At 39.6% G+C, this 19,270-nt stretch overlaps 1 protein-coding gene across 1 annotated transcript in view; it reads left to right on the top strand.

Moving 5' to 3' along the window:
* Window positions 1–19,270, top strand: part of ITPR2 (inositol 1,4,5-trisphosphate receptor type 2) — a gene marked incomplete at its 5' end in the record, with an annotated part of 269,840 nt that overhangs the window by 62,335 nt on the left and 188,235 nt on the right. Inside the window, 4 exons of the mRNA XM_084290744.1 lie at window positions 5,620–5,664; window positions 14,319–14,473; window positions 15,892–15,991; window positions 16,129–16,289. Of these exons, the coding sequence (XP_084146870.1) occupies window positions 5,620–5,664; window positions 14,319–14,473; window positions 15,892–15,991; window positions 16,129–16,289 (461 nt within the window). The remainder of the gene's footprint in view (window positions 1–5,619; window positions 5,665–14,318; window positions 14,474–15,891; window positions 15,992–16,128; window positions 16,290–19,270) is intronic.

Below are 19,270 nucleotides of genomic sequence, written 5' to 3'. Positions count from 1 at the left end.
TCTTGCAGATACCCTGTGTAGATCACAAGCTGGGAATTTGCCCTGTTACACAATTGCAAGTAAATGCTAGTTCTGTTTAGATTTAAAAGAATGTATTACTTTCTCTTCAGGTGCAAATCTTTATAAAAATGCCAAAATAGTCAATGATTTTAGTGTTTAAAATATGGTCTTGCATAGTTGTGGCAGCCTTGTCATGGTATTGACTGTCCCTGTTTCCTGATGAGTTTGCTAGGCTGCTTTGAAGTGCTCATCTACGCTAGGCTGCTTTGAAGCGCTCATCTACGCTTGCCCTGTAGATGAAGTCCAAGATGAATTTAGGTCCCAGTTACTTCCTGTGAGCTATACTGTGCAAATTACATTGGCAGTTACAGTGGTACTTACTGTACTGCTGGTGATAGGACCTTAGTACAAGGAAAAGCTCATGTAGCGTGAGTCAATGTGCACTGTTGGCCCACGCATATAAAACCATGTCTTCCTTGGTGCTAGAATGAAAAGGAAAAAACAAGTGTGATAACCCCATTTTCTGGAGCTTAGCGTATTTTATTGGGCTGGAGGATGTGTAGACTTGGATCTGGGTTCATATGTATAAGTAACTGAAAAAGATCAATTATCTGTGGTGTCGTAAATCCTTGGTGTTTGAGCTATGACAGGAGATTACATTAGCATCGCCAACTGTAAAATCCCTGTAACAGAGATGGGCTTTTATGTGGCAGTGGAGTGAATGACGAACAAAGTGCTATCAGTTACCCTGACCTACCATCTCATGTCATCTTTAGGCCACATTGACTCCATCACTTTTTGCCATGTGGCCATTTCACTGCTTCACTAATGCTAGTTCTCTTTTGCTCTTCTCCGGTTACTCTCTGCTAGTGCAGTCTGTGTTACTTGATGGCACCTCTCATACCACCATGTAGTTACTGCTATTTACTCAGGTGGTTAGGTTATGTGGCCTTACATCATGGATGAGCATTAGGATGATATGGTGAGTATCATGAGCTGGCCATAATATGAAATGATCTTTAATATTGTCAGTCATGGTGAAGCTGTACTCTCATTTGTGATACTTCTTCCTTCCATATCCAGGAAAAGGTAAAATAAACAAATAAGTATATATAAAGCTCACCCTATGTATGTTGAAAAAGAAGCAGTGGATGATTAGGATTTGTGAATTATTCTGTATTGGAAAAGAAGCTGTTGGAGATGCACTCTAAAAAAAAAAACAACACACACACACACACACAAACAAAACAAACAAACCCCACACAAAACCCAACAAGAACATAATGGAGCTATTATAATAATGATTTATATAATTTACTTGCTTGAGCTCTGCGGTTTAGAATGCATCATGTTTTTTCTGTGTATTGACTGCATGCACCTTCCAGTGGTGTTTGGCTGAAATATACAGTATTTCAGCTATAGTTCAGGAACCCTGCAACTCCAATGCGTCCAATAACCCCAAAAAGCATAAAGACTGCTAAGCTGAAATGGACCCATTTTAGCATGGTAGTCTTATTTGCTTTCTTAAGAACTGAAAAGGATTTTACTAAATTTCATTAGCAATAAGAAAAAAATATTAATGTTGTTATTTTCAAGGATTCTTTTATTTAGAAGGCTCCTAGAAGAGCATAGAGGTGATCCTATATAAATCAGAAAAAGCAGTAGGTTTTGGACCATCAGTGTGTCCTTAGCTCCTTATGTTGTACTTGGTTATTGAAAAGGACTCAGAACAGGTATAATATGCCATACAACACTACGTGATTTATGCCTCTCTACCTGGAGAAATATAGTATAGGATAATAGTTAATAGTCTGATTTTCAGAGGTGTTCAGTGGCAACAACCTCAGCTGAAATGAAAATAGCGCCTGCTGCGCTGAAAAGGGAGCCATTAATGTCAGCCCTAAAACTGCATTCCATTGTGTTTACCGTTTAAGGTCAGCGTCTCAAACTTTTTTTTTAAACAAAATCTCTTTAGCTTTGTTGTTTTTGTTACAGTGGGGCAAGAAGAAAACATTACTAAGGATGTACCTCATCTTTCATTTGAACCTTCTGTCTCTGTCAGCCTCTGTCCACAAGAGAACTAGTTTGGAAATTTGAAGACAATCTCTTTAGTCATTTTTAAGTTGGTAAGAAGTGGCGTGGGAGAGAGATTTTCCTTGTGTCTCCTGTTGTAGATATATATTTTTAAAAGCATTATTATATTGAGGGCAAACAGTTGAAGAATAGCAAGACTCAAGGCCCAGCTCATGCTGAGTAGACAACTGTATTCACGAGTGCTTTAATGAAACATCATAGACTTATTCCATTTGAAGATACAGTCCTCAGTGCACAGCTCTCTGTGCTGAGTGTAGTGTCAGACCTGAGATGGCTCAGACTTTTTCTGGCTTGCTTACAACAAGCAGAATTTGAAGGTAAGGTTAAATTTAGCCTTCTGTACCTTCTATGCACCATTGTTGAAAGTATGTGGTCTTATGTGACTAAGGAGCACTGCTTAATTATTTTCTCTGCTGTCGGTGGAAGAACAAAAGTTCAGAACTCAGCTTGGCTACCAAAATGGGCAACTAGGATTATTTTAAGGTGCTAGGTGAACAAAAGTAATGCTGAAAGAAGTGTGAGAAAACTAATAAAACTATATGAAAACATTTTTTTTTATATATGTACATAAATATGCATGTGTATATGTGGATCTTCTAGCTGTCTGTTGTTCAGTGTTCATCTTGCATTTCTGTTGCTGTATAACATAAGTAGGTGGGAGCTGGAGATAGGAAACTGTGAGAATGTCATGGAAGAACAAAACACAGTATTTGGGATAGGTGTCAATGCAGGGAGGAAAACAGGCTCTAAATTAGGATTGTGAGGGTAATGGTAGCTAATGTGAACACTAAAATTAAAGCAGGAGAATAACCCATTGTTCGTTTCTGTGCTAACGCATCAAGGCATGACACAGAGCAAAGGTATTTTCAGTAAGTTTGGGAGAATCTAAAAGTTTTCCTTCTTTCTTTGGGTTCATTATGTGGAGAGGAGCTGGCTTTTTGGGGTAAAGGGATATAAATGATAGAATATCAATAAGACCCGTGAAAACTTGATAAAAAAAAAAAATAAAAACAAACAAACAAAGAAAACAACAAAACAAACAAACAAACAAAAAAAAACAATCACAGAATCATCAAGGTTGGAAGAGACCTCCAAGATCACCTAGTCGAACCTCTGACTTAACACTAAGAAGTCCTCCACTAAACCATACCACTAAGCTCTACATCTAAACATCTTTTAAAGACCTCCAGGGACGGTGACTCAACCACTTCCCTGGGCAGCCCATTCCAGTGCCTAACAACCCTTTCAGTAAAGAAGTTCTTCCTAATATCCAACCTAAACCTCCCCTGGTGCAACTTTAGCCCATTCCCCCTCACACTGTTGCCAGGCACATGGGAGAATAGACCAACCCCCATCTTACTACAGCCTCCTTTAAGGTACCTATAAAGAGCAATAAGGTCGCCCCTGAGCCTCCTCTTCTCCAGGCTCAACGATCCCAGCTGCTCCTCATAAGACTTGTTCTCCAGACCCCTCACCAGCTTCCTTGCCCTTCTCTGGACTGTCTCAAGCACCTCCACGTCCTTCTTGTAGTGAGGGGCCCTAAACTGAACACAGTACTCGAGGTGCAGCCTCACCAGAGCCGAGTACAGGGGGACAATCACTTCCCTAGCCCTGCTGGCCACCCTGCTTCTTATACAAGCCAGGATGCTGTTGGCCTTCTTGGCCACCTGAGCACACTGCTGGCTCATATTCAGCCGACTATCAACCAGTACTCCCAGGTCCTTCTCTGCCAGGCAGCTTTCCAACCACTCATCTCCCAGCCTGTAGCTCTGCTTGGGGTTGTTGTGTCCCAGGTGCAGGACCCGGCACTTGGCCTTATTGAACTTCATACAGTTGGCCTCAGCCCATTGGTCCAACCTATCCAGATCCTTCTGCAGAGCCTTCGTGCCCTCGAGCAGGTCGACACACGCACCTAACTTGGTGTCATCTGCAAACTTACTGAGGGTGCATTCAATCCCCTCATCCAGATCATTGATGAAGATATTAAAGAGGACCAGCCTCAGAACTGAGCCCTGGGGGATGCCACTAGTGACTGGCCTCCAACTGGATTTGACTCCATTCACCACAACTCTTTGGGCCTGGCTATCCAGCCAGTTTTTAATGCAACGAAGCATACGCCAGTCCAAGCCATGAGCAGCCAGTTTCTTGAGGATAATGTTGTGAGGAACAGTGTCAAAGGCCTTACTGAAGTCAAGGTAGACAACATCCACAGCCTTTTGCCAATCCACCCAGCGTGTCACTTTATCAATCGAAGGAGATCAGGTTCGTCAAGCAGGACCTGCCTTTCATAAACCTATGCTGACTGGGCCTGATCGCCTGGTTGCCCTGCAAGTGCTGTGTGATGACACTCAAGATAATCTGCTCCACGAGCTTCCCTGGCTCTGTGGTCAAGCTAACAGGCACACACACCCGCACAACAAAAACAAACAAGCAAACAAAAAAACATCCTTCACAGCACTTTTCTGTGTAATGTTAAATGTATGACAGTTATGTGGTATTGAAAAATTTTATTGGGATTCATTCAGCTTGCCCTGTGTAATTCACTTTTGGGTCTTCCCTTCACTGTTAATGCTAAACTCATGCCAAGAAAATGGCTGTACTTACCTGTCAGATGTACGTACACTGTCATTGCTTAAAAACTGAATTACCTTTTATAACTATTCATTTTGGTTCAAAGTTTTCAATGCTTTGAAGGCATGTCCTATGTCAGGGAATAAATTAAATATTGAGGTAAAAATATTTCATTATGTAAGCGAAATCCTGAAAGGTTTTGTGTCCAGCCAGTATGTAGGTTCATGTGTAGTTTTTTATTTGAGTATATGTCTGCCTACAAAATCCCTCATCTTTTAGTTTACGTATTCCCCTTGTCAAAAGTAAAACCTTATTGAACACTTTTAAATAGAAATGCTTTACACTTGGTAGTAGTGTCTTTCATCCAGGCATCTCATCCTACTTTAGTTATTAATTGATGTTTGATAGTCCTGGTATGACATAGAAAATATTATCACCTTTAATAATGGTTAAGCAGAATCACATAGTTAAACACTTGTCTATAGTAGCATTGCCATTCCTGTTTCAGAGGTGTTTATTCTGAGTTATGTCTTCCTGTAAAATCTCAGTAGACATGAAACGTTTTAGTTTTTGTCTCAATACATCTGCTCGAGGTCAATCCTGAAAGTGTTTGTGTGTTTGTAGGGATGATGGGATGACTGTAATTTGCTATGTTTAGATTAGCAACTATCTGTGCTTTCTGTCCATCATTTTTTTTTAATTTAATTTGAGATTCCTCCCTTGAGTTAACAACTTTTATTGTATGATGCACTTTTTTGAAGTGAGGACGTAGCCAGTAAGTTGCTCAGAAATTGAATCGGTAATTCTCATACTGTTTTTGCTATACTAGTTATAAATAGTCCACAATTCTTTTTTAGGGTAAATGCACAACTGAGTACTGAACCAAACCCTCTCCCCTGTTTCTGAAATGTCTAAAAGCTGTCAAGATAGTTTTTGATTTCTTTTCTTTTCCAGCTTAACCCACACTATCCAGAAGGTAATAATGAAGGAAAAGCTTTGGTAAGTTAAATTTACATGTTGCATATAATCTGGGAGATACTGTATCCTTAACCTAATAAAGTCCAACATATGGAAGTCCTTTGTGGCTTTCGCTGTAGTTACATGTCACAACCGCTGGGGTTATCTTCTGTATCCTGTATAGGCTAGTGTGCAATTCAGAACTGTTGTTACAGAAAGTTTTCCATTGTGTAAAGGATGAGATAGGAATCTTATGCAAATTATGCATCAAATTGGCATTAGTTAGAATTCAGTTCTGCTTAGAAACTGCAGACAGTAAGCATATTAATACTTATCAAATCAGACATGCTACCTTATGACAAAAACACCACCACTCTTCAGCAAGTAAACCAGACAAGCAATTCTGGTTACTTATGTACCAGTATCAATTCAGAGGCTCTGCTAGTGGAGATGAGCCCCCCCAGAGCATGTTTGTCAGTCAAGCATGGCCCTAAATCTGAAGACATGCTGAGACTCTTTTCATTACCAGTATTGAATACACGTAAGGAGATATTCAGGCACAGGCTTAGGCTGAGCCATGCTAAACTTCAGGAAACTCTCACATGATACCATCACAAGGACCTAAGTTGTCCTTGCTGCAATGCGGATGGGTTGGATGTGAAGACAGATGCTTCCAGGCAGTCTGTAGCTATTACAGGTAAAGGTATTTGTCTGCTTTTACAATGCTAAGAGTGTGCTTGCTAATTCTAACTAATGAGGGAATCTTATTCTTAAACAAATAGTCCAAGAAAGAATCATTCCTCCATCACATTCATGAGATTGCCAGGAAAACACTGAGATCTTCTTAGAAAAAAATCTATTCGATTTATTTCTGTTTGCCTTCTGGCTTTTGTTCTTTTAACAGACACATTTTCAAGTTTTTCTCTGGATGGGGAAGTTTTTTTTTTTTTTTTTTAAATGAAAACCAAAATTCTTACATAATAATTTGCCTCCAGCACTGCAATTTTAATAAAAATGGAGACTGTTGTAAGAGTTGCTAACATTGGTTTTCTGCCTTATATGGTATTTGGTATAAATAGTAATATAGCAGTAACAGCTCAGCTGGCCAGAGAAATGAGAACTTTCTCTCATGAAAATATAGGAGTTCCAACAGTTGTTTCTCATTGGTACTGGAATGACATTTGAAGCCCCCAAAACTTTCTGACAGAAGTCGAGATAAGGTCTAGAACATCCACTGAATACGGTGCTTGCTGTAAGTGCTTGGGTTCATGCTCTCATGCTGTGAACAGTGGAGCTGGGTTCTCATACATCTCATCTGCATTAATGTTTTAGTTCACATCATGATGGCACTTCCTTAATTGAATCACCTAATTATTCCCTTTTTAAAACACTACGTTTCGCTTTGCGGAGCAATCTCGGAGTGTGTAAACTTGTATTCTGTTGATCAAATTTAAAGGATGCACATCTGGAATGTATCTAATGTGCTCTAGTCTCTCATGGCTGCCTAGCCCAGAAAACTAGGTTAGAGCTAATCTGAATTAAAACATATGAAAAGATGTGTAGGGTAGATGTTAGATCCTCATCACAAAGGGCCCACTCCTACTGTACCATGCTGTAGTAATTTGGATATAATATAGAGTCTGCAATTGCAGCATTTCCAGTTCATCTAAATATTCTCTGGGCTGGGTAATTAGAAGGAACAAGAGTAATATGAACATGAACGTTGAAGGCGACTGCTCTAACAGTTTGGCGTAATCCTCCTGAGCGTTGGTTCCAACCAAAAACCAAGACCAGAGAAATTTGATAAGGCAAATATTTTCTTTGAAAATGTTATCAAAACTGAATGACAATCAAAGCTGGTTCTCTGTGGAAATTTTACTTTACACAGTCAGCACTTCATGTGAAAAACATTCTGTGAAAGAACAACTGATAAATTTTGTTAACACCTCCATATAAATCCAAGCCTACAGGTGCTTTTAGCATGCTAGAAATCCTTTGGATCCTTCTCTCCTTTACAGTCACATTGGAAATACCATGAGTCAGCACTGGCTATTTTAAGTCTTCATCCTGACTTCAAGCAACTTGAGTAGCCAAGCTTCACATCCCTGTGCAGAAACTTATTTTACAATGATGGTGTTTTGAATTGTCCCTCAGAAGTGTGGCAGTCTTACAGTATTTGGAGTTCTTGAAGGGTCATCTATGTCAGTCTTGTATCCAATATTCATATAACATGGATCACATAAGCTTTTCTTGTACCATGGTTTTCATGTGGCGTTTCTTCAGCCAGGTGATTGCCTGACTCACTGCAAAGGCATCATCTTTTTCATTTTTTGAACAAATTAATTTTGAAGTACTGCCAGTGAAGTAAATCTTCTCTAGAGGGGGGATGGAAGTGGACCTACCCCAGCATAATTTGAAGTTAGAGCCATAGGAAAATGGAGAGGCATACTTGAATATCTTCAGATGAAGGAAGAAACTGAGCCTGCAGTCTGTTTTGCTTTTCATTGCTAGTCTGATGGATAAAAGGGTACCAGTTCCTTCTCTGCTGGCTGGGTTTTGAAGGAGGCATAGCCATCTGTGTGTTTTGTGCCAACCTTTAACTATAAATGTGTGACAGGGCTTCTTGTGCATGTTCACCGCCCGGTTTACAAGTCTCAATCACAGTTGCTTAGGCAACTGTCAATTTTAGGAAGCAACGATGCAGAAGAATTTTCTATGGTACAGTAGTGGCCATAGGCATCTCATTCTGCTTAAGTCTATCTTTTATGCCTTAAGTGACTAGAAGTCTAAAAGGGTTTTGGCTGCTGAGACCATAAATATTGCTGGAAGTGACTAGGACTTTTGTTCCCAAGCTGTGTTTGGGCTGCAGTTCCTTGCACATTTATGGGCTGCTGCTTGAGATTTCAGCCAAATTGTCTGGTGAAACACTGCTTTGATTTCTGGTAAAATTTAGCCTTGCATTGAGTTGATTAATATTCTTTGTATGTGTTTTTCCCACATCTAAATTCCAGAAGATTTTTTTTTTTTTGTAGCATGAAGACCTTTCTCTGATTTAAAGGCCATGTTGGGTAGGGAAGGGTAAGAGGGACTTCTCCAGCTCTCTAGAAGACTAGGAGATTGTAACATATAGTGCATCAAAATGCAGTGCTCTGTTATAGTTTCCATTAAATCCCAAATTGGTGTATCTTATGCTGCAAAGTAGTCTATTATTTCCAATCACAGAAATGTACAGCATCTAGAAGAACACCATAAACATTGGGGAAATGATGTCAAGAACAGATGGGAACGTAGCATTTGTTAGCACCTTAGTATTAAAAGGCTATCTTTGGATAGCTATCTTAGCTCCATTCATCTGCAATTTTGGGAGAGAGTGCTAGTCCTAACCAGTTCCAAACTGTTTTTTACTGTTGAGATTTTTCTTAGGATTGAGAGTGGTATGCATTTACTTTTCTTGTAATGAAGTTGGACAGTTTTGCCATGGGTTTCTTGGTCCAATTTGACATACCTTTTGACTTCTTCCTGTCTATATTTATGAATGCCATACAATGTTGTGATTCAATGTTTTCTTTCTTGCTTCCATCCCAAATTATTTTTTCCCAATAAACACTCTAAGTTCTTTTTTTATTTACCTTCCAGCAACTAAGTTTGTTTAATTAAAATTTCATAATGTGTGTCACAGGTGATGCAGTTAAAACAATTAAAATAGGTTTGGGGATTTTTTTTTTTGAGGCTGAAAAGCAATCTGAAAAACATAAAAATAAAAATAATCAGTTTTAAAATGGCAGTGTCTCTGCTTATATAAAGCCAGCAGTCAGACCACTTGAGAGGCTCTGCACTCATGGGGAGAAGGGGAGACACGGATGCCAGCACATTATTATTATTATTCTGCTGCTGCACACAGGTCTGAATCAGCTCTGAAAACGCATACATTGTTTCTTACAGAATGTCTCTGGCTCTTAACAACAGAATTGCAATGTGATGTCTCTGCTAAAAATGCGATGACTCACAAATGAGTCAACAGCGAAGGTGTCACAGAAGGCTAACTGCTGTGCTGTCTGCCAGGGCTATGTAACATGCAGGAGCAAGGCTGGCCATTAATTTCCTCGACTTTCTTTTCATATAGCATTTTTAAATCATCTAACCTATGGAGTTCTGTTCACATTACTGCTTTGTGAAAATGCTGGTTTGTAAGAGCCTCCTAAACTGGGTTAACATACTGAGATACCACAGTGTACTAGATTTAACAGGCATTTTCAGAACTCTGGTTGCTATTAAGTTTAATTTCTGCTGAAATCTGTAGTGCAGTGTAAGGTATTCATTCAGGAGTAGGGCATTATCCTCGTCTGTCTCTATGCCACAAGAGGTGTCTTTACCAATTGGAATTGTAGATTGGATTTGCATTCTAAAAGGAAAGGTATTCCTGGTCTGACATGTTTTTATATTATTATTTTTTCTCCAGGGTTTTTTTCTTCACTTTTTTTTGCAGGAAGGCCCTTTCATAAACAAAACTCCACGTAAATCTGAAGTTTAGGTATGATACTTAGTTGAGATGAATAATACGGGAGCATGGGGTTGGTTACAATTACTAGCAAATTATATTAAGAGCTGTGAAGAAGGCTCGTCTCCAAGGCTACAAGTCCTAAGAAAGACAAGCCTGATTATTTTGCCCCTAATTGCAGTATAGGTTTTGTCACCAATTATGCCCTTCAAATTGCAAACACTGTATGTTTGTGCTGGATTTATTTTAAAGCTTCTTTTTTAAGTAAGTGTGATGCACTGCAAGTCAGTGGTGGTAGCCCAGGAGTTATGACATTTGCTGGTAGCCTGGATCAGTATTGCCACTCTTCACCAAAAGGACTGTTTGTTTTCACTAAGTATATCTCCTCTGAACTCTCAACCTTTGCTTTTCTAACACTAGTCCCTTACCACTGGCTATATGGCAGGGGCATTTTCCCTTATACCCCCTGGCAAAGTCCTGCTGTACATGTGAGTAGTGTACTTCTAGTTGAGTGGATGCTTGGGTTTTGTTAGGCAGAGTAGGCTGCCTCTGCTATCTGCACCATATGGTTTTTAGATGGGGTTGCTCTTTTGGAAGATGAAGGTCCAGATCCTGCCAGGTGGTAGAAAAACGAATCGGCATTTCCCAGATCCTCATGGGTCATTTAACCAGTGAACTACAGAGTGAGGTGATTCCACCATCTTCACTGTGGGCATATATCTAATTTGAATTGCTACAACTTGTGACCAGTTTGTCAGTAGTATGGGACAACCAAAACTATTTTTTTTTCCTTAATAAATTTACTATTTGGCGGAATTGTTTTACTCACAGTTCTTGCACTTTTTCTCTGTACTCCTAGCAAGTAATTCACCTACTTTTTTTGGAAAAAAGTCTTGGGAGTGCTTTCTTTGGCTGCCACTGACCCTATCATCACCACCATCTCTGAAACTGTTCATTGGCTTCTTCTTCACACTGCTTTGATTTGAATTTTTCTTTCCGTGAGTTCCTTTGCACAACTGTACCTTTTCTTCATTGAATCAGTTTTTGCTGGCTGCATCTGCCTGTATGCTCGTTTCTTACCTGTGCAAATGTCATTGTTTTATTCTGTTTAGGAATGCAGTGCTTCTTCTGTACTGATCATATTGTCTAATTCATTTGAAATATTCTAATTTTTTCCTCTTCTTTCAACTTCCTTGTATAGACTCATCAGCAAATTTAATAATGGCTAGACTAAATGCAGGTTCTGATGTCTGCTTACTGAATTTAATCTTGAGAAACTTTCTGTGTACGAGCATGTATGTTCTCACACGTGTGCATGCACTCAGATGTAAATTCAGACATAAATTTAAGTCTGTATTTTCATATGTGATGGCTGTATCTCTATCGTGCACTCCCTACATGTATTGTTTTCAGAGCTCTCAAGGTCAGGGTCACTTTCCATTACTTTTTTTTTTTTCAGTGACTAGCACATGGCACTCATTATGAAGGTTGGGTTGTGAGGTGTCTGAGATCCTAAAATTAAATTATAAAGAGAGTTCTGAGGTTTTTCTGGAGTCCAGTTCGGAATTATTATACAGCTGTTGTGTGGGTCTGATTTTGCTCAGCTAAGCTTTGCATTGCAGTTAGCAGTATTACAGACACTGTCTTTCCCTCTGTTGAGAGGGACTTTTCATTTCATAGACTAGAAACCAGCTCTTGCTCATATGGCAGGTTTGATTTGACAAGTGCCAAGACTGGTTGGCTGGATTTAGGCCTAATGAGCTAACTCCATAGCTCAACAGCATCTATACAATGGCTGGGGAGACTCATGCCTGAGCGAAGTCAGCCCCAAACTGCAGGATGAACGTCCCTGCAGAACTAGTGGTTCATTTGAACTACTTCAGCACAGGAGACCTGCCTTTCACTTTGCTGCGTGTCATAGAAACCTGCACGTGTGTGTATGTGCTCATTCTTAATGGCCTGTTGGGAGTGGTCAGGCATTCGGTAATGAGTGAATATAAAAAAACTTCACAACATGGAACAGAGTATGGTTTCATATTTTGGTCTGTGATTTTTCCTGGAACTCTAGGGAAAAAAAAAATAATTTGAAGTGTCCTGCCTTTTTGTATACCATCCTTTTCAGTTTGGAAATTATAGTAGAGTGGGTAGGTTCTGGGAAAACCTAATTAATTTTGGATGTAAGTTATGGGAATTATTAGCAATTTTGGATGCTGTTCTAAACTGTCTTGTATTCCTCACTCCTTTACTGATGTCTTGAATTTTAAATAGATTTTCCAGTTTTCCAGTTTGTTTGGAAATTTGGGAAGTAGATTTTTGTTTGATGCTAGACTCTCACTCCTACCTATTAAGCTCTTAAGAGCATTCACCTGTAGTTTGCCTGCCTTCCCACTTTGGATCTTATCCTGAGTTTGTAAAACAAAATATATATGGAAATCACCAATGGTGGTGGACAAAAAATTTTGCTATTTTCTCAATCCTCACATACAGGTTAAGTTTCTATGTGTGATCTTGTTTAGTATTTTTTGGGTCTGGGGTACAAGAGAATGTGAGGACTGCCAGATGAAAGTTTGCTGTTCTGCAAGACACAGGGGATGTTTCTCCTGTCTCAGCAAGCATTCCTCTCAAAAATGAGTGACAATACTCTAATCACTAGATGAACCTAAGTAGAATTTTTGAGACTATTTCTTCCTGTTTTTTTCTTACTGTTTCTCCTTTGAAAAAGTAATGGGATGGAAAGCTGGCATTTTCTAGGCCTGATAATGAAAAAAATTGATGTTTTGGAAGGATTCAAAAAGTGCCTTGAAATGAGATGATAACTAGTAATTTCTTACTTAGATGAGTTTCACTCATCTTTGATTTTGTAGCATAATTGGCAATATGAATAATCAAAGCTTTGCCCTTGATTATCCCTTACAGTTGAGTTTTAATCAAAGTACTAATGCAAACAAACGAAGTACAGTCCAGCCTCTTTGCATTGTTTTTTACATCTCTTCCCTAGAGGTGCACCATAAATCATTGTAATAGTATTTCAGATTTCCAGTGTTTGATTTTCTCTTTTGGCTTTCTTCATTCTTCTTTCCTTCTACTCTCACAATGTGTTTTGTGTATGAGAAAGACTCTGTGCTGTCTGTCTCTTAATTGGTTATTAGTCTCTTGTAATATGTGTAATATGTATATTCCACCCTGGAGGAATAGCTTTTACTTATGCCAGTAATTCTACTTGTTGCTGTGTGGTTATGGGCATAGACTCTGAATTGCTTCTTCAAGCAAAGATAGGTGAGGTTAGGCTTAGAGAAGGTAGCATTTAGAGTCTGTGAAGCCAAGGGGTATGTAGGTAACTTAAGATGAAGATGGCTGCTTAGTGGTGTTGGATCACAGAATTCCCATGGACTTCTAGCAGGTCGGGGGAGGAAGATCACCTTCTTTGATGCACATACCTATTTGGAGACACCAACACAGACACCACACAAAACTTTGTAAATGTCTCTTGAAAGCTAGGCTCCTTTAAAGGTGTGAAATTCTTCCGTTTCTGTGGGCTTGCTCAGACCTGGGTTGGATCCAGCCTCTAATGCATTATCAGCCTGTGCTAAGATTTCTAATGCAATCTATCTAGTGCTTTTTTTCCCACAACACCCCCTTCCAACAACAAGTACGCCTTAATAGGACAGATATTCTGGCTTTTCCTGTGTGGAAGGTGTGCTGCTTTGATTCTGACCATATGGGAGGGGAAAAAAGAAAGAGCAAACTTAAATAAAACAACTGTGGAAATAAGCAAATTGTTCACTTTTTTACTTCCCTCCTCACTTTTTAAAAATCCAATTTTCATTACTTCTCTTCTTTTAACTTGGCCTTTTCCAAACTAGCATTGTGTAGCTACATCTGTTGGGAGTGAAAGGTCTATAACTGCTGCAGGTTTTTGAAGTTGTAGGTGTCAAGCAATAATGTATACAGTTCTGCAGTCTCTCTGTAGCTGGTGACCTGCTGTTGTTATAATGACTGTCTGAGACCCCATGTGCCTGGGGCAAAGTGCATCCTTTGTGCTACACACTCCAAAGCCAGTCATGGTACATTCGTACTAGAATGTACAAAAAAAAAATAATAAAAAAATTCACATGTATTACTTGTTACTTGTCCACAAGGTAATTGGAGAACTTATAATGGGCCCTGATGCAAGCAAATAACCCTTGTGCCTAATCAGCAGAGAGACGGCGACCTTCCTGCTTCAAAGAAGAAACGCCAAGCAGGGGAGAAGATTATGTATACTTTGGTCTCTGTGCCACATGGAAATGACATCGCATCTCTCTTTGAACTGGATGCCACCACTCTTCAGAGAGCTGATTGCCTGGTTCCAAGGTAAAAAAAAAAACAACAAAACAACAACATACACACACACAAAAAACAAACAAACAAACAAACAAACAAAAACCCTACATTGACAAGGTTTCTTCCTGGTATTATGCTGGTGAGTAAAGTAGAAAAAAATCAAACATAAGCAAGTATTATCCTTCAGTTAAAATTTGAGGAGTGTTCATGGATAAACAAGAGATGTATAAAACATGATATTGCTGCTGTGACTGGGTAAAATAATTATAAGGATAGAACAAGTGATGCTTAAAGAGAATCTGTGAAGAGAAAAATAATAGGCTAAATGTTGCATAGGTATATATGAAGACAGAATTGAGTTCTGTGCTCTGTTTGAAAAAACTGCACTGCTAGTATATCTAACTGAATTGTCCACAACAAAATAATGTGTATGGTGACCTGTGCTGCTCTTTCCCTGACAGGTCATAATGCCACTGAACACTTCTAATATTCAAATTAAGCCAGGAAGTGTTTTCTGGATTTTAATTGTGAATATTTGGAATTTCAACTGTGTTGCTTAGCTGAGATTGGCTAGATAGGTTACAGTGTTGGTTGTGACTGAATGGGCATGCAGACACTTGGGGCTAGTGGTTATGAGGGTGGATTTTAAAGCTGGGTACCTGCAAATGGTGGTAAATACAGCTTTAAAGTGTAAAACTTAGCAGAGCAAGTACCAGATCATTTGCCTACTTGAGTACTCAAAGCCCATCAGCATGGAAGAAAGTGTGTAAGTGAAGACTACAGTGAATATATGAAAGAGTAGAATTCAGAGTAAAAATTGTAATTGATTTCTCAGCTCTGCTTTTTTGATAATACCACAAATTATCATATGGAAAGAATTTAAAAGAATCTCATGTCTGCTCTTTGTTCGCTTGATTTTCAGTTGAGAACTGATACTATAAACGCTTGCTTTCTGGAACAAAGGTTTGCAGATCATAATGGTGAAGCTGTGAAACTATGGTCAGTTTTACTTTCTGGCTTTTGTGCTGTGACAGGTGGAACAGGTTCATTACTCTGCAGAAAAAAATAATAAGAAAATAATTGTTTTTTCTTCTTTAAATGTATTTCTATTCAGATAGGATTTTAAAACACCTTTTTATTTTTATTTTTTCTTTCTGTAAGGAATACTACTCCTAAGCTTATGTAAATATTTAAGAACAGCATTCTGCATAATTCCATGATGCTGTATTTGCTACAGCTCTATGCTGTAGTTCGGAAAGAAGAGGGAGACAAAGAGAAAAGGTGCTACAGTAACTTTTAGGTCCTCCTCACCCTTTTATTATGAGTGTCTGGTGTGATTCAGACTCTTGAGTCTCATGACATGGTCATTTGTTACACTGAATCCCATCTTGCCTAGTTTAGCTGAGGACTGATCCATCTATCCTGTTGTTTCCTTTGTTCTCCTTTAGGAACTCATATGTCCGACTGAGGCACTTATGCACTAATACTTGGGTTACTAGTACTAGCATTCCAATAGATACTGATGAAGAGAGGCCCGTGATGTTGAAGGTAAATACTAATTTCTTGGGGTTGGAATCCCAACCTCATTACTGAAGTTCTCTGCTGGTCGTCTCAACGTATAAAATATGCATAATTGGTAAAGGTGAGACAATTGCTTACCCATATTAAACCAAGCGCTATTGCAGATTGGGACATGCCAAACCAAAGAGGACAAGGAAGCTTTTGCCATTGTGTCAGTTCCTCTGTCCGAGGTCAGAGACTTGGACTTCGCCAATGATGCAAACAAAGTTTTAGCATCAACTGTTAAAAAGCTGGAGAATGGGACAATAACCCAGAATGAAAGGAGGTTAGTGAGTTCTGTTTTTTTCCTTCCTAAATTTGTGTTTGTTTACTTATGGTATCACGGTGTAACAGTAATGGGTATGTTCAAAGAATCACGGAATGGCTGAGGTTGGAAGGGACCTCTGAAGATCATCTAGCCCAACCCCCCTGCTGAGCAAGATCACCTAGAGCACATTGCATAGGATGGCATCCAGTCAGTGTTTGAATGTCTCCGGAGAAGGAGACTCCACAACCTCTCTGGGCAGCCTCTTCCAGTGCTCTGTCACCCTCAGTAAAGAAGTGCCCTGTAATATTTAGACGGAACCTCACGTGCTTCAGTTTATGCCTGTTGCCTCTTGTCCTGTTTCTGGGCACAACTGAAAAGAGATCAACTCTATCCTCTTGATACCCTTCCCCCAGATACTTATATACATTGATGAGATCTCCCCTCGGTCTTCTCTCTTCCAGGATACAGGCCCAGTTCTCTCAGCCTGTCCTCATACTACAGGTGCTCCAGTCCTCTAATCATCTTCGTAGCCCTCCTCTGGACTCACTCCATTAGTTTTATGTCCCTCTTGTACTGGGGAGCCCAGAACTGGACACAGTACTCTCAGCGTGGCCTCACCAGGCTGAGTAGAAGGGGACATCACTTCCCTTGACCTACGGGTAACACTCTTCTGAATGCACCCCAGGATACCGTTGACTGGCCTTCTTGGCCACAGGGGCACACTACTGGCTCATGGTCAGCCTGCTGTCCATCAGGACTCCCAGGTCCCTCTCTGCAGAGCTGCAGCAGGTCATCCCACAACCTGTGCTGGTGCTTGGGGTTATTCCTCCCTAGGTGCAGGACCCTTGGGGTTATTCCTCCCTAGGTGCAAGTTCATAGCACCTGTGTGGAGATACAGGTGATTGCCAGAGGATGCTTTAATGCTGAGAGTGGTAGCCTGAGACTCAATTTATTCAATTTCTGTCAGATCTTTGCTGCACCTCAGGTTTCTCTGTGTATCTTGTGTGTAAAATGGTGGTAAACAGCACTTCCCTAGCTCACTGGCTACATAAATAAATAGGTAGCTCCCTAAGAAAATGCAAAATGTTTGCCTTAATCTTGTGTAATGAGCCACTTCTGAGCTGTAATGTCTGGGTTCACTGGATTTGATTCTCATGTTCATGAAGCCATCTGTATGGTGGGCAACATACAGGAACTGTACTGCATGTTCATACTGCTAGGATAGTAGAAGAAGGTCTTAGAGTGACTGAGTGGCTGCCACAATTGTCCCTTTCCTTTCTAGCTTCTAAGAAGTGCTGATTTCTTCCCTCTGGTGACAAGCAATGGGACCTGAGGGAATAGCATGAGGCTGTGTTTTGGGGGAAGTTCAGGCTGGGTCTTAGGAAAAAGTTCTTCACCAAGAGGGTAGTTGTGCTCTGGAACAGGCTCCCTGGGGCAGTTGTCATGGCGTTGAGCTTGCTGGAGTTCAAGAAGTGTTTGGAAAATAGTCCTGGACATATGGCTTGATTTTCCCATGGTTCTGTGTTGCGCCAGGAGTTGGATTTGATGATCCTTGTGGGTTCCTCCCAACCCAGGGTGTTCTATGATTTTGTTTTTCACTGGTTTCCTTTCCTATTTTACATCATTTTGTTGTCTTTAGTGTTTACGTTTTATGTCCATCCATGCTCTAACTGGAGCGCTATTAGAACGTCTGTTTTTTACACCCACTCCTGAATTACGGATTTTTGTTGTACATTGTAGCCAAATATATCCCAATGTAAGTGATGTAGTTAGCTATTTGTTTGCACCTGTCTGGTAAAACTGAATATTAAACAGCATCTCTGACAGTGTTAATTTCTATCTTGTATTCTGCCATGCATAATGCACAACTTTTTGCTGGAAACATTAATTTTTGGTGATAAAATTGAATTTATGCTGTCTGTTGAGTCCATAGTCTTTTGTCAGTAGTAACTAGAACAGATGATTCAATATCAGATGGAGGATTTATCTTAACAGGCAGATCTGTAATGGCTAAGGTGTTGGTACTCAATGTTGAAAAACATTTCATTACTGAGGAGAACCAAACAGGGATACAATATAATCAAGGTGTGACATCCCTCTATTAGCCTTGCACTGCTGTGTCACTGCGGTTCAGTATTGTCAATTCCTGAGGTTGATGGATTGGTACAACACACACATCAAACATCTCAGAGTGATTTCAGGATAATGTCATTATTTGTTTGTTTCTGTAATTTCCATTGGAAAAAAAATTACGTTTGTTTCCTTGTGTTACCACCTTCCTGATTAGGTAAGTAAGGATTCCAAGAGTTTGTTCCTGGTTATTTCACTCTATACTGGCCTTTCCTGTCTTTTTTTTTTTTCTTTTTTTTTTTTTTAGGGAGGTAGTTTGTTTTGTGAACCTTGCTATTTTCCACCAGCCATCAGTGGGCTGAGATTTTTAAAGCTAAATCTCAGTCAGAGGGTTTAGCAGAAAAGCCCAGACTTCTTGTGCGTAACAGAAACTTTGTGTAGAGATGTGTTTGAAAATCTATGGAGCATCTCCCTGCTGCTTTCAAAGCATGCATACATGTTTAATAATTACAGACTAAATATTAGCCAACTTCAAATGCTTCCAAAGAGTACATGTGCTGGGTTTTGTTTGTTCAAGTTTGCTAGTTCTTTTAAGCAAGATTCATTGAAATCTGTGGTCATCAATGCTTCTCTCTATGTATACCTGGTAAGGTATGTTAGTACCAAGATAGCAATGACCAGTCTTAGTATTATTTCTTTCTGTGTTTCCTGAAGATAGGAAAGAAGAAATAGTTACTGTCTCTGTCCATTCTAGCATTTCCTTCTGACAAGTATTTTCACCCCCGAAGAGGGGGTGAAATAAAGGATTTTTTTTTCCAAGTCATTTTTCAGTATTTTTTGGGTTGGTAGGGAAATTGTGTGTTTTTGTTCCTCTAGTAAGTGCATCATCTTGTTTCATGGGCCAATATTAGTAATTTACCAGTAAAAAT

Source organism: Netta rufina, assembly GCF_964035555.1.
Source record: "Netta rufina genome assembly, chromosome: 1".
In the NCBI taxonomy this organism is placed as follows: Eukaryota; Metazoa; Chordata; class Aves; order Anseriformes; family Anatidae; genus Netta; species Netta rufina.
This window is presented reverse-complemented; position numbering and strand designations above follow the sequence as displayed.